Consider the following 15,056-nt stretch of genomic DNA (forward strand, 5'->3'; position numbering starts at 1 on the left):
ACAGGGAGAGACATATTGCGTTGTATATTGCAAGGTGTTAAGCATTTCCCAGCATCCTGTATCAAGATGCAATGACACACAGGGCTAAAACCATGATATATTACACCTGTAGCTGTAGTATTTGCCATTATACAAACTTGGCTTTGGAGGGTTTCTTGGGTTGCGGTCTCCCAGAAGCAAACCCTGAGATAAGAAGTTGAGGATGATCAGTTTAGTTGGGAGGTGATCTGAGGAAATGCCAGTACGGTCACCAGTAGGAAGTGGGACAGGGAGGTAGAGACACTGAGAAAGTCACCACTGTCGCACCTGGGCTCAATCCCCTGAGGAGTTCTGAGAGGTATAGAATATGTGAGTCAGAGTTATTCCACCTGTGGGGTGCGGGAGCTGGCCTGCCTTGTTACAGGTTGAATTTTGCCACCAGGAAAAGATATGTTGAAGTCCCAACCCCCAGTACCTCAGAATTTGACCTTATTTGGAAATAGGATTGTTGCAGATGTAGTTAAGATGAGGTCATACCGGAGTAGGGTGGGCCCTCAATCCAACATGACTGGCATCCTTATAAAAAGAATGTCGTGTGAGCAGACAGAGACTCATGGGAAGAAGACGGCCATGTGAAGATAGAGGCAGAGAGTGGAGTCGTGCTGCCACAAGCCAAGGAGTGCCTGGGGCCACTGGAAGCTAGGAAGAGGCAAGGACGGATCTTCCTCTACAGGCTTGGGAGGGAGCACGACCTTGCCAACACCTCAGTTTTGGACTTGTGGGCTCCAGAACTGTGAGAGAGTAAATTTCTGTTGCTTTAAGCCACCCGGTTTGTGGTACCTTGTTACAGGAGCCCCAGGAAACCAGTACCATATTTGTATACCAACTCCTTGTCCACCATGAGGACTGCCTCCAAAAGCCATTATCCCCCCAGCACTTGTCTCTTGCCTTTGCCAGCAGCCCATCATGATCCCATGGCCAGAAAAAAAGACCCCAGGGAGAGAGAGAATAAGCAGCCTTCCAGAAGTGTGTGCCCAGATTTAGAACAAATTGCCGTCAAACGCATAGCGCTTGGCTTGTTCCGCATATGATACAGCTGAAACTCTCCTGGAAAAGTATTTCACTGAAAGTTAACCTGAAAAGAATCTGGTTAAATTAGCACAGGCAATTCTCAACTTCTCCATCACGAGGAGAATCAGGCCTTCCCGGATGAATAAAAGTCATACATGATTCCAGACTTATTTTTGCCGCCTCCCAGAGAACAGCTCTTTACCTGAACTGTCAAAACAGTAGTAATCAACCAAGTAGAAGCCACCATTGGTGAAGAATGAAATGACAGGTGAAAAGAAGGAGAAGGGGAAATTGTCCAACTGGCTTGCTGTAAGAAGCTGCAGGGATAATGTACATTTCCTGCACCATGCCATATGCCAGGTACCACTCTGAGTGTTCTGCATATCATCCTCATAACAACCCAATGGGACAGATATCTTTATTTTATGATGAACCTGGGGTCCAGAGAGGGAAAGCAACTTGCCCAAAGTCACACAGCTACTTAGTAACAGAGTCAGAGCCCTGAACATACAGAGTAGAAATTGACAGGCCCTGAGGGTCCAGGGATCTGTCTGCACCAGCCCAGATGCTGTGATTCCTAATCCAGAGTTATCCTCATTTTCCAGGCTTTGTCCTCAGCACTGAAAGATGACCCTTGGCCAGCTACTCCCGGAGCTCTCCAGATAATAGAATCTAAAAAGTAGTGTCTTATGATCATTTTTGAAACAGGTGCTTCAGCCTATTTAATCTTTCTCCAGCCCAGGGAACAGATATCTTTTCCTGATCTCTTTCTCTTTATAGCCTGTGTATTCTTTTACTTCAAAGGTTTGCTTTTTTTCCTATCCTGTTCCAAAGGCCAACAAATCCTAGTGCTGTCGTTTAGAATTCACTTTAAAGAATGGATTTGAAAATCACACTCCTCCCTGTTAGCACAAAGGAACCTGAGAACAGGGAGCTTTTGGCCTCAGGTGAATCTTTTATTGTTTCAAACCAAGACAAACATTTTTTCAAGGACAGTAGCACAGTCATTGTCACAAGCAGGTCAATACGTCTATTTTGCGAGAGAGAATACGCTACAAGTCATGCTATTCATATTTTCAATAGCATTCTGGCAAAAATTAAAGACATTTTCAGTTGTGTCAGACAGTTAATAAATAGTAAATTCTACTTTCTGCCTTTGTGTAAATAAATGGTGTCTTTCGGTGAAGTGGTGGAAAATAGATAATGTGAAGGCTGCTTCTTAAAACTGCCCTTTGCTCCAACGACCATCAGCCCCTTCGGTTACCACTGAACTTTTCAGCTATTTTCTGTAGTTCCAAGTCCATCGCAGCCAAGTTTTCAAGTTCTTTTTCCTAGAAAATACAGAAAAGTGGAGGCGTGAGGTCCCAGGTTATTTTGTTACCATTTGAGGGAGTATGAACAGAAGGGGGGACTTTTTGATATGTGAGAGGCTATGTGAGGCACCCTACATCAGTGGTTCTCAAAGTGTGGTCCCCCAACCAGCAGCATCACCAAGGAACTTGTCAGAAATGCAGATTCTTGGGCCCCACTCAGGACCTACTGTATCAGAAACTCTGAGGGCTAGGAATGCCTATGATTCTGATGCACATGCAAGTTTGAGAAGAGCCGACCTACTCAATATTAGAAAAACCACTGTTTAGGCAGGTACAGCCCTGATACTGTCACCTCTGCCAGGTGTAAATTTCTGAATGTTGTAGGCCATGAGCTGATAAAGATAGACCAAAGCAACTAATTTCTGTTATCATCTGTTCTTTCCTACCCTGGGAAATCATGATGAAAATCAAATGACCAAGGAGAAGAGATCAGAACAGTGGCTGTCAGCCTTGGCTGAACGTGGAAACCACCTGGGAGCTTTAAAAAATCCTGATGAAGGGGCCGGCCCAGTGGCACAGCGGTTAAGTGTGCACGTTCTGATTCAGTGGCCCGGGGTTCGCCGGTTCGGGTCCCGGGTGCGGACATGGCAACGCTTGGCAAGCCATGCTGTGCTAGGCATCCCACATATAATGTAGAGGAACATGGGCATGGATGTTCACTCAGGGCCACTCTTCCTCAGCAAAAAGAGGAGGATTGGCAGCAGATGTTAGCTCAGGGCTAATCTTCCTCAAAAAAAAAAAAAAAAAAATCCTGATGCCCAGGCAGCACCCAGTACCAAATAGAATTTCTAGGGGTGGGTTCCAGACCCCAGCAATTTTTCAAGCTCTCCAGGTGATTCCAACATGCAGCCAATGTTGAGATGCACTGCAATAGCAGGAAGTGGGCAGGGATGTGGACAACGGCGAGATGCCGTGTGGAAATCAAACCTAGAGGTTGTCTCTACTCCGTTACTAGGGGTACATTCTCATGTGATTAGTTCCCACCAATTTCTCCCCATTAATATCAGATAGTGTTGAACATATTAACATTAACCATAGTAAGTTAATTTTAAACCAAAGCCCCACACTGTACCTCTTCCTCTGTCAGAACTCCCTGGCCAGCCCTGTCCTGTTCATTTTCTACTGTGTGGCGTGGGGTCATCTGCTCCTCAGAGTCATAGAAGTCCGGAAATTCGGCTGACTTCTTCCTGTAGTGAAGGAGCTGGTCCAGTTCGGCCACTCTGTCATACTGCCTTTTCAGATCGAGTTTGGGGGTGGGGTTTCTCTTCTCATATCCCCAATTCACATCCCCCTCAAAGGGTTTTTTCTCCCACCAGTCATAGTTGTATTCTGGGAAGAAATTCTTTTCATTCAAGGTCAGCCCATTTTCCTCTTCATCCTCGAGAAAATTGTCATCCATGTTGGCTTTTCTTTCAAAATGGCTGCTCTTCCACTGTGGAGGGTCATAGTATGGGCTGAGCAGCTCCCCTAATCTCTTCCTCTTCTCAGTGGTGTGACGGGGAGCATACTGTTTGCCTTGAAACCTAGCTCCCTCCCTGTTCTCTTTAGTGTCTTGCAGGTCCTGCTGCTGCCACTTCCCTTGGGCACTCTCCTCCCCGTTCTCCTCACCATAGTTGAGGTAATTTCTCAGCTCTCCTTGTGGATACCTCCTTGCCTTGTCCATCTGGCTTTCTTGAACACGGTGGTGTCCTTCACCCAAGAACCGTTTCTCTTTTTCGTCGGGGGTGAAATAGGCACCTGGTTGCCTTCCCCTGGCTCTGTGGTGGCGTCCCTCCTCGTGGCCCCCCTGTTCCTCACTTTCTTCACTATAGCCGCGTGCCATGTTGTCAAGCTCTGAGCTGGGGCGACTTCTCTTGTCTTCCTCCTCCTGGCTCTCCTCGCTGGGAGGCCTTGGAGCCCTGTATCCCTTACTTCCTCTGCCCCCATATCGTCCCCCCTCCAGGTCCTCGGGAGCCTGGACAGCTGGGTAACTCCTCACTTCTTCTCCATACTCAGGTTCTTCCTCTGAAGCCCTGTAGTGGGTTGGGTGGTGGTCCCTCTTTTCCCCTAAGCTGGCCACCCCCATGTTTGACTCCTCAGATTCCTCACGGGGGTGTCCCCTTTCCTCAGAGGGAGGATTCCCTTCTTGAGAGGACCTGTCAGGCCTGGTCCTCCCATGGTGGTGTCTTGGCCTCAAGCGTCGTTTGTCCACCTCAGGGCTGGCATCTTCCTCACTTTCCTCAGATTCTTCCTGGCTCCCAGGTTGGCTTTTCGACTCTTGGGGGTGTTTCTCCTGGTTCCTTGTCTCCTCCCCGCTCTCCTGGCTACTCCTCTCTCGGCTGTGTGTCTTCTCCTCAAGGCCCCCGGCAGAGTGTGTATCATATCTGGACACTAACTCCTCTTGTTTCTTAGCCGTAGGCTGATTTCTTTGGTTGAGAAAGGCATTTTGTGTTTCTCCTGGCTTTTCAAGGTGTTGCTCTTTGCTGCCATCTTCTCCATGCTCCCTTTTCTGATATTTCTCTCCTCCTTCCTCCCTGTCGTCTCCCTCACTCTTCTCAGAATGGTGTGTCTTTGCTTCTTTGGAGACTTGGTTGTCAGAGGGATAGAGGCTCCCTTGGAGCTCGGCTGCTCCCTCTCGGCTGTGCCCACCTCCCTCTGTGTCTGCCATTGTCGGGCCTTGGGTGTCCTCCTCCCCTGGGGCTCCAGCTTCCTCCCTACCAGAGGGCTCGTGGGCTTCTGAGACACCAGCTGGGTCTCTTAACAATCTTACTTCAAACCTTGTGTTTTCATTTTTACTTTTCTCTTCATCTTTGACCTCTTTTCCATCTATAATGAAAATAAAAAAGAGTGAGTATAACTTCAGAATTGCTTGTGGTTCAACAAGCACCAGCCTCAGTGATCACTACAGACCCTAAGGACCTTGAAAATCACTTGGATAATTTTTTAAGTTAATAAAGAATATACTCAGATTCCTTTTAAAAGCAAATGGTATGAAGGCTCCTTGGTTGTGTTTAAATCTAATAATAAACTCTCTATATTTTCACTTTTTCGTAACATCCAAGCAGCATCTCTCATTTGATCAATGATCAAATTGAAATCCAAATTAGATTTATTTATGAAATATTAGAATTTAGAACCACAAGAAGAAACTTTCTAATTCATCTAGTTCAACTTCCTCTTTTTGCAGATAAAGACACTGAGACTCAGAGGGGTGTAATTCAGGACCATTCTTTCCATATTTGCTCTAAGTAGGGGTTAAAAAATTAGCATTGTATAAATAGGTTTAATGAGAATCTAGCTAAATAAAGTTAAATAGCCAAAATGGGAAATATCAGAATTCGAAGGAGGATTTAAAAGTTTTTAATTATTAGCTTATCAAACTTTTATTATCCAATCAACCATGTAGACTCAACCTAGCAGTAAGTGACAATATAACTTGGTAACTGGTGATAAGAAGAGTGGATATTTCTTCCCTGAGTGGAAAGGACCATTTCTTCCTTCCCTCAGGTCCCATCCACCCAACATGTTCTCAGATGTTGAGAGTGATCTTTGTATTTCATGAGTCAACAGTCGATGGTATAACTGATATTTTAATTGAATGCTGTTCTCGCCCATCTTTTCCAAATGTCAGTAGCTCCTTTACTAAATCCTCCTTAACGCAAGGGCGTCCCATGAAAGGAGATATGCTGTTAACGCCGACTGTTACTGGGAGGGATCGGATTTCAACTCGTGTCACCAAGATCAGATAGAAGGCCTGAAGCCCAGGCCGCTCGCAGCTCAGGCGCAGCCAGCTGTGGTCCACGTCTGCGCTGTCCACTGTGGGAGCCACCAGCCCTTTGAGGCCATGGAGCTCTTGAAACATGGCTGGCCTGAACTGAGACATGCTACAGATATAAGATACCTACCAGATTTCAAAGGCTTCATATGAAAAAAAGAATGTAAAATATCTCAAATTTTCCTATTATGCATGTTGAAATGATACTATTTTAGATGCATTGGATCATATATATTCTAAATATATTGCATGTATACAAATTATATATTGAATTAAATATATTGGATAAAATTAAATATATTATTAAAGTTCATTTTACCTCTCTCTTTTTTTTTTTTTCCACTGAGGAAGATTTGCCCTGAGCTCACATCTGTTGCAAATCCTCCTCTATTTTGTATTTGGGCCACTGCCACACATGGCCACTGACCAGCAGTGTAGGTCTGTGCTGGAGAACCAAACCTGGCCACCAAAGCGCAACGCGCCGGACTTAACCACTAGGCCAACAGGGCTGGCTCTTTTACTGTCTCTTTCTACTTTTACTTGTCTCTTTTTTACTTTTTTAATATGGCTACTAGAAAATTTGAAACTATATTTGTGGTTCACATTATATTTCTATTAAACAGCTCTGATGAGTGATTTCGAACTGACGTTTGCAAAATAGAAAAAATTGGTCTGTTTTGTAAAAATGTCCAAGAAATAGTGGACAGTCTGTACCTCTTTGCTTAAAGCCCAGCCTGGCATGATAACATTCTCATGTCTTATGAGGCAACTGAAATGTCCCTGACCTGTCACACTCAGACCTCTGTGGGCTGGCCCCTCCCCCAGGCCTTTGCCTTTTAGGAGCCCGTGGCGGTGTGTGCAGCACAGACCGGGGCTGGCCAGGTGGGCCCAGAGGGGCAGGGAGGCTTGGGCAGATACTGACGTCACTCTGAGTCGGCAGAAATAGCGCCAGCCATCAGACAGGATCTCAGCTTCCTGGGGCAGAGGCTATGGCCTCTTTCCTACTACCTGCTGGTCACAAATAGAAGTATTTTAATTTTTTCCCAGTTAATTGTGTGCTGCCTGTAGCAGCTTGCCTGGGGCTTAGCACTTCCTCCTAAATTTAGCTTTCTGCCCCCGCAGGTGAGATCAGAGGAGGGCTGTGGTTAGCAGCACAAGACCATTATCAATCTGTAAAACCAAGGTGTGAATCTCACCCTTACTTTCAAGTAAAAAGAGGAAAAGGCACCTTCCATCCCTAACTGTCACGTTGCAAGGACGACCAGATCAACCGCAGTCAAAGAGATTCTTATACATGTTAAGAAATTGGACTACATATTCCCTAAGATCTCTTCAAGCCAGAAAACAATGATTCTTCCTGACTCCCCAAATCTTCCTTTGCTCAATAAGTGTATGCTGCTCCAGAGATGTGCGGGAGAGAGTGGGAGTAGAGATGGAGAACAGCTACGGGTGGGAGGGAGGGCGCCTGAAAGAATCCATCCATCCAATTGGCCGAAAGCTCCACCAGTCTTCGGTTCACTTTAAGACAAACCAGCAGAAGAGAGAAAACTAGAATAGGATAGAAGTCACAAACTTGTAGCCCAGAGGTGAATTCTGTTTGGCCTAAATACCATTTTTAGTAAATTTGAATTCAGAGGCAATACTTAAATACCAGGAGATATTGCCTCAAGTCCACTTTTAACGTCTTGAAAAATCCCAAATCTGGTAACAGAGTCTGTATTTCTCCACAATAGGGTTGTAGCTGAGAAATATCTACTCCTCCTTAGAAGGGGCATGTGTCCTCCATTTTGTGTCACTTCCTGTCCTGCCTTACTCCTTTATGTTACCTGTCTGTCTGGCCCTGGGTGGCATTTGGGTCTGCAACCTCAGAGGAGCTCTTAAACCCTCTCACTCTTAGCATTGTAAGGGGTTATCTGGGGATAATGTATCCGGGGATCATGTCTGCAGAGTCCTGATAGACAGGGATCATTCGACTGTTATCAGTTTCCCTGGGGCTTCTCAACAGACCTCAAAAGACCCCAGGGCACAATCAATGATGAGCAGAGGCTGGAATCCTATGGCCATAGCCTAAGGGCTATGAGTCTGACTTCGGCAAGCAAGCAGAGCTCTACTTTCCACAGCTTTTCCTAAGCAATCATGGTTCCTTGATGACCTAGTATGACAGACTCCACACTTTTGCATCCATCTGGCAAACAAAGAAAAGGGAAGGGCAATAGTGAGATGGGTTTGCCCAAAGGAGCAGCCTTTAGTTGCAGCCTGGAGCCCACTCTGCTCTCACTCATTCCTTATAATGGCAGGAAGAGAAAGCTGGGGAGAAATTCAGAAAGAGGTATGAAGCCTTGGAGTGGAAGGGAGGCTTCCTTCCACTGTTCTTCGGGCCCCTACAGGCTCAGGCCCCCTCACCAACTGTGGTTACCCGGAAGCCCCCAATGGTAGATTGAGTCCCCCCAGGTTACTTTTTTGGCCAATTGTTCATACTTGTTTTTACCATTTTATGCATGAGGGCTCACGTGCAGCAATATCAAGGAAGTATTATCTTGCAATGAAAGATTTTGAAGGTGAAAAGAAAAAATATCCACTATTCTCAATCTGACTAAAAATTTAAAAATAGAGAAAAGTGTTAAGAGAACAGTGTTTTTGGATTTGTTTGAATCAGTTTGATTCATGCATAAAAGAGACTGCATAGTTTTGTAAAATTGATCTCTTAATGTCAACTCACAGTGGATACTGCTCATGTTACTGTTCAAATTTCGTTTTCAACAGAAGCTGTTTTGTAAAGAGGAAACATCCCAATCTAGATGCAGAAGGTCATCGCTCTGACTCATTGGATGCTCTACTTCTGCCCTCACCCCTGCCAGTTCTCAGGTCCGCAACTCCCGGTACCATTTGGCAGTACCTCCCAATCCAGTAAGCTCTGCGCAAAAATGGTTTAAACAGTCTGTCACGTAAAGAGGCTAGAAGTTTCCAAGTCACCTTTCCAAGCTTCTAACTTCTCACTGTCTGAAGAGTAGAGGGCAAAGAGAAGAATACTTTTAAAAACTCCTTCTCTCCTTTTATCTTCCAACACTCCCAGAACACTCAACCCCCCTTACCCCCAACCCCCACATCTAATCATAGACAAGCACTCCCCTTCCTTCCACCTCCTTCCACCCAAATGAAAGCCTGTTCCAAAAATCCAAACTCTGGAACCAAGGAATTTGAGAACTGATAGACATCTCAAAGACTCTGATTGAGTTGAACTCCCTCATTTTAGTTTGAGGAAATAAGCCCAGAGAGGCAAGGGATCTTTCCCCATGGTCACACAGCTATTAAATGGCAGACGAAGAACTAGAACCATGTGTTCTATTTCCCTAGATACTAGTCTGTGCTGTTCCCACTGCATTATGCACCCGTGTTCATTTGGAGGTGAAGTGGAAGGTCAAGTGGAGGGAGCAGGAGGAAGGACCAGTCGAGGAACAAAGTTCTCCTGTAGTGCAGGACACTTACTCTTCTTCAGGACTTCTCGGCACTCAGGGGTGATGGGTGGAGCATTGGACTTCGACAGGGCATTTGAGAGGACCTCAATGATGCAGTGAGTCACCTAGGGGGAAACCAGAAAGCAAGTTGGCAAAAGCTGGTGTCATTGGGATAACAGACTACTCAACCCAGAGCAGAGCCACTGTTGAGAGAGGCTTGGTATGTGCCCTGTACTGATGCAGCAGCCTTGGGCAGGAATGTAGATTTACAGGACCATAATGAAACCTCCCAGGCCTCTCCACAGAGCAGTGCAAGAAAGCATTGGGTCAAGATTACCCAGAGAAGAGAAATAAGCACCCATTTCTGAACAGATTGGAAGGAGAATGGTGTGATGACACAGCTATCCTCAGGACACTAAAACATCCATGAAGGAGATGAGAGCCCAGGGCAGGAGGGCATCCCTTGCCCCTATTCCCTCAGGGATGAAAACCTGGCTTTGTAGGACTGCATTGTGTTTTTATTGTTGCTGTTTGTTTGTTTTTGTTTTTTATTTGTTTGGTTTGGTATGACAAGGAGTGGGAGAATCTAGAGTCTGATGTAAGTCTAGATTCTAGACTTCCATTTCAACTTACCATTTCTTCATTGCGGTTCCTGTTATCCGCTGGCATAGAACTGACAGCTTTGAAGGAGAAAAAGAATGGGAAATGACTTGAGTTGATTTTTAGAAGCTGTGTGAACCCAAACTCACAAATCACCCCCACTCCCCACACATTACTTGGAGGGAGGGGGAGAGTTGGAGCTGAGCAGAATGGAAATAGTTGGGGATGATTGCCCCAGGGGCCATAATTGCCTCAGCTGCCTGTATACACACACACACACACACACACACACATAGTAGTTTTCCTTAGCAATGTCTTAAACATGATTTGGAAATGAATGCTTTCTTATATCCAATATAAATCAAATCCAGATCACAGACAAGGGGAGCGTCTGGGTGTTAATTACACAGGAGCGCTCAATGAGTGAAAAATACATTAAACTGTAAACTTATGATCTGTGAAGTTTTCTATGTGAATATTGTACTTCAATAAAAAATTAAAACAAACCTAGTTTAAATGAAACCAGAGTACCCTCTCAACTTTTCTGCCTACCCCAAATGGGTAAAGAACTGTAGTCCTCTCTGCCTCTTCCTGTCTCCAAGAAAATGTCCTCTCCAAAACTCACTTCCTTTACAAAGACATGGTTGTGACTATCTTACATAACTAATTACCTTGTTTTTGCCCCCAGGCCTTTGCCTGAACAGGTTGCTTATGCATCTGTATCAGTGATGTATTTCCCTTCTCCCACGTTTATGCAGCCATGTAAAGAACATGGGAGGTATATAATTCTATTAGTACAGCATCAAGTCCATAATAACATATGCAAATAGCTGTTTAACAACTGGTTTATGAGGATATTTTAAAATTTAAAATTTTAATTTATTTAAATTAGATTTCATGAGATTCTGCTTATTTTAAACCAGCAATTGAAGTGCCTTTGTCATCTTAAGGAAATGCTTCAGGTGATTTTAATTTCCATTAAAGTGCCACTTTTTTTTTCTCTTTCAAAGCTGCTTAGATTCTTTTATCTTTGGCTTTGTTCTGTCTAAGCCCTTTCCATTGGGGAAGCTCACAGCGTTTACATATAGGCACATATCCACAATTCTCCTGCATTCCTTGGAGTAGATAACTGCTATTATGGCTGGAGAAGCTCAGTGCAAAAATTCTAGGTCCCTGAGAGAAGAGAAGAGCTAGCTGGAGCAAGAGCAAAACTTTCAGACATCAGCTATGGAAGCTACTGACATGCAGTTTATTTATAACCAGCAACCTGACCTTTCCTCCCACAATGCTTGCTCTCTAAGTCTCTTTACATCCCTCCATCAATTACATATCATAGGGCTCCATCTAGAAATAAAACACATTTCATTTACTCACCTTAATGAATCTTCCTTTTCAAAGCAGGCCTGGGATCTACTGTAATTGTTTCAAGAGGCCCAAAGTTATCCAGCATGTTAAAAATCACTTGTAAGAGGTTTGAGAAGTGGCCAAAGAGGTATGAAGACCCCAGGATCTTCCTGAAATATAGTTCACATAAGATCCGGGTGGCCTACCTTTGCACCCAGGTCCAATATGCTGGGCCATTATTTTATCCTCCAAACGGCTGTTACTTGGAAACATTCCCACTTTCACACTTACTCTTTCCACCTGAAATCTGTGAAATCCTCTGGAAATAAACAACTGAGAGAATTACTCCTCTAATAAACTAGAAGGTGTCTTTTTAAAATCTAGCTTTACTAAATCTTCTTTGGTAATGCAGTTTCTTGCTAATAACTTTTCTTTGTCACAAATGTAAAATAGGTGCTTTTATTAACTATTGATATTGCCAAAGTATTACCAGTCATCAGATTTGGAGAGAGAGAAATATCTTCCTTTTATTACTCTAAACAATTTTTAGCTTATATTTGTTTTTATAGAACAGTCCTGTTTTTCTGACTGAGGCTCTTCAGTGATCTTTTTGACAGAAAGGAACTAAGGGCTCCATATGAAAGAACATTACACTTCTTGGTGAGACGTCTCAGTTTCATTGTATTTCTTCCAATAGACTCTGTGACAGCAAAGGTAATAACCAGAGACATGGTGATTTCCCTAAAGTACTTTAACTTATTTTTGTATAAAGTAAGATTCAGGGGGCACAAAAGAAAACCCAATGATAATGATAAAAGTGAAGCAGTCAAGTAGTAGAAAAAAATTTTAAATAATATTGTATGATAAATCTGAGGATAACTTCCAAAGTATTAATATTTCATAAGACTATCAAAGTTTGATCCCAGCTAGAAAATACAGCTATAAAATAAGTTCAGCAAGCTCTTCTGAATGCAGAAACCATCTTACATAGTATGATATGGATATCATGTAGCTAATTCACACATGTTAATTTTTACAGTGCACAGCAGCTACCATGGAAAGGTGTGGATCTTCCTTCAGAAGCTCTTAAGGGTAGGAAATGAACCAAATAGTTTCCTGAGATTTCCCCCAGCCCTGTGATTCTTTGCTAAATAACAAACTCTGCTAGAACGCTACCTTATCTCATTTCCAGACATTGGGAGGAGGTGGGAATGGGGACTGCTAATGGGTAGGGGGTTTCTTTCTGGGGTGAGGAAAATGTTCTGAAATTTGATAACGGTTATTCAGTCTGTGAATATACTAAAAATCACTGAATCATGCACTTTAAAAGGACAGATTTTATGGTGTGTGAATTATAGCTCGACAAAAAGTTTTTAAAAAGAATACTGTCTCCCTTTTAATATTTGATATTAATATTTATTTGATATTGATATTTAATATTTGATATTAAAATATAAACCCTTCTTAAAATATTCTCTTGCATAAGAGAGCTGTAAGTATCTTACCACTATAGTTAAATAGATCTCACAAATGACACTGTTTTTATAGAGTATAGCACAATGTATAGCCTAGCTTTAGCGTTTTAGGCAACTCCTTTCTGAAAATATTTTTGACCAGAAAGGACTCTAAATATTCATTTGGTTTTCTTTTAATTAAATTGAGAACATGTATAGGCAATTTGTAACAGCGTCAAGAATTTTAGAAAATTCTGAAAGTATGTAGCTTGCAATAAAACGAATTACCACTGGCTTTCATATTCTCTCTTTACTTTTGGGATCCAGTAATTGCTGTCAGTGAAAGCTTCATATTCACGAGTGGCAATACCTCGATTCTAGTTAGGAATCTCAATCTCAGATAAGAATAATATTCTATGAGGTCATGAAACAGCCAAAGAAAACCTCCAGTTTAATCTGGTGGTACCATATTTACTTCTCAATGGTCTCAATACTCTGAGTGACTTGACTTCAACACACACACTCACACACACACACACATTTTTTCAAATCCCCAGAGATCATTTCTTCGAGATCCAGAGTAGTTTGAAAGACTAGTCCCCCAATCTCCCACACATGAAGAGACATTGTCAAATATCTACTACCTAAAATTTCATCCTCCCAAATTGACTAAGATGACTTTTTTTTTACTACTCCAAGAACATTTTTGTGGTTATTTTCTACTTGTCATTTTTCTAGAGTATAAAAGTCAAAATGTCTACTGCAGTTTCCATTCATAACTTAAAAATGGATTCATTTGAGCGTGAAATTACCTCTCCCCAGAGACAGAAATACAAAATATAGAAAAATATTCCACTAAACCTGTACATGCATATACATGAACACACATACACATATATTATAAATGAACATGTTAAGAAAAAAGATATAAGATATCATATACATACCAGACTTACTTTCATCTCATTGAATTTAAATAACAACAATAAGAAAGGAAATTATGCAGGTGCCAACTAATGTCATAATACATGTACTCCTGTCTCTCTGTGGTCATCTGGCTTTAAAAAGCCTAACAAATATTTAAATACAGATGCAGAATAAGACTATAACGGCGTCTAGACAAGTAGAAAGAGCATGATATTTTAGACGTGAGCACAAAATGTGGGGTTTCGCTGGAGGCGCGGGCACCTTCCCTTTTTATCTACAGGAAAACTCAGATATGAAAAGACTGAGACTCTTCTGGTTGGGCTAGGAAGCCCTCTGGCTTTCTCCAAGTCAGACGATGGGGCGGGGAGTTGAAGGGAAACACCCAGGGAAGAGAAGAAATTAAGAGCCTCAAGCAAGAGGGAGAAACCTTGGACCCTACCCCCTCTCTCCCAGTATCAGCCAGCCTATGTGCCCAGAGCGGCTGTGAAGACCGAGGCTAGCGCTGTCCGCGGTGCTGAACGGCCCGCCGCACCCACTCACCGGCCACCACCGCCGCACCCAGGAGGCCGAGAAACACCGCCGGCTGCATGGCCCGGCTCGCCCGAATCTGCGCGCAGAAGAGGATGGCGGCTGGACCGGTGAGTGAGATGCGGACGGAAGGCGAGATGAAGATGCTCCGAGGAAGCAGCTTTGCGTCCTGGTCCCCGCGGTGTGGCGCGGTTGGCGCAGGCCCCGCTCTTTTAAAGGGCAAGCCGGGGCCGCAGGGCTGAGAGGGGCGGGCACCCAGAAGGCGGCACCCCCTCGCTCAGCCCTGACGTCACGAAGCGGCCCCGAGGCCGACGGCGCAAGTAAGGGGAAATTTACGCCAGTCCTTTCGCCGGGGTGCTCTGGGTCTGCAGCGGGGGTGGGGCGTAAGACGGACGAAAGAATAGAAGGGTGAGGCGAGGCAGGGCAAATCTGAGACCCGGGGAGAGGCAGGAGGTCCCGCTTAGACTGCCCAAGCTTGCTCCTCACCTCCCTTCCCTGCCACACCTCCAAATCTAAAAACGTGTGTTTGAGTCTGTGTTTGGTGTGCGGTTCTGTTGAGAATGTGTCTACG

The 15,056-nt window shown here is 44.0% G+C and overlaps 1 protein-coding gene across 1 annotated transcript; it reads right to left on the reverse strand.

Moving 5' to 3' along the window:
- Nucleotides 1–1,886: 1,886 nt before the first annotated feature.
- CHGB (chromogranin B) lies at nt 1,887–14,561 on the reverse strand. Its single transcript, XM_046679645.1, has 5 exons — nt 14,498–14,561; nt 10,266–10,312; nt 9,664–9,757; nt 3,496–5,228; nt 1,887–2,381 (listed from the first exon to the last, which is right to left on the reverse strand). Exons 1-5 carry the CDS (start codon nt 14,544–14,546, stop codon nt 2,298–2,300), a joined length of 2,007 nt encoding a protein of 668 aa, XP_046535601.1. The 5' UTR covers nt 14,547–14,561; the 3' UTR covers nt 1,887–2,297.
- Between the last annotated feature and the right edge of the window lie 495 nt (nt 14,562–15,056).

The sequence above is a fragment of the Equus quagga genome, chromosome 12, assembly GCF_021613505.1.
Source record: "Equus quagga isolate Etosha38 chromosome 12, UCLA_HA_Equagga_1.0, whole genome shotgun sequence".
NCBI lineage: Eukaryota > Metazoa > Chordata > Mammalia > Perissodactyla > Equidae > Equus > Equus quagga.

Coding starts and splice junctions, on each gene's coding strand:
- CHGB (XM_046679645.1), bottom strand. CDS start 14,546: ATGCAGCCGGCGGTGTTTCTCGGCCTCCTGGGTGCGGCGGTGGTGGCC. Junction 10,313..14,497: donor GGGTGCGGCGGTGGTGGCCG/GTGAGTGGGTGC, acceptor TCTCCTTCAAAG/CTGTCAGTTCTATGCCAGCG. Junction 5,229..9,663: donor CCGAGAAGTCCTGAAGAAGA/GTAAGTGTCCTG, acceptor TTTTCATTATAG/ATGGAAAAGAGGTCAAAGAT.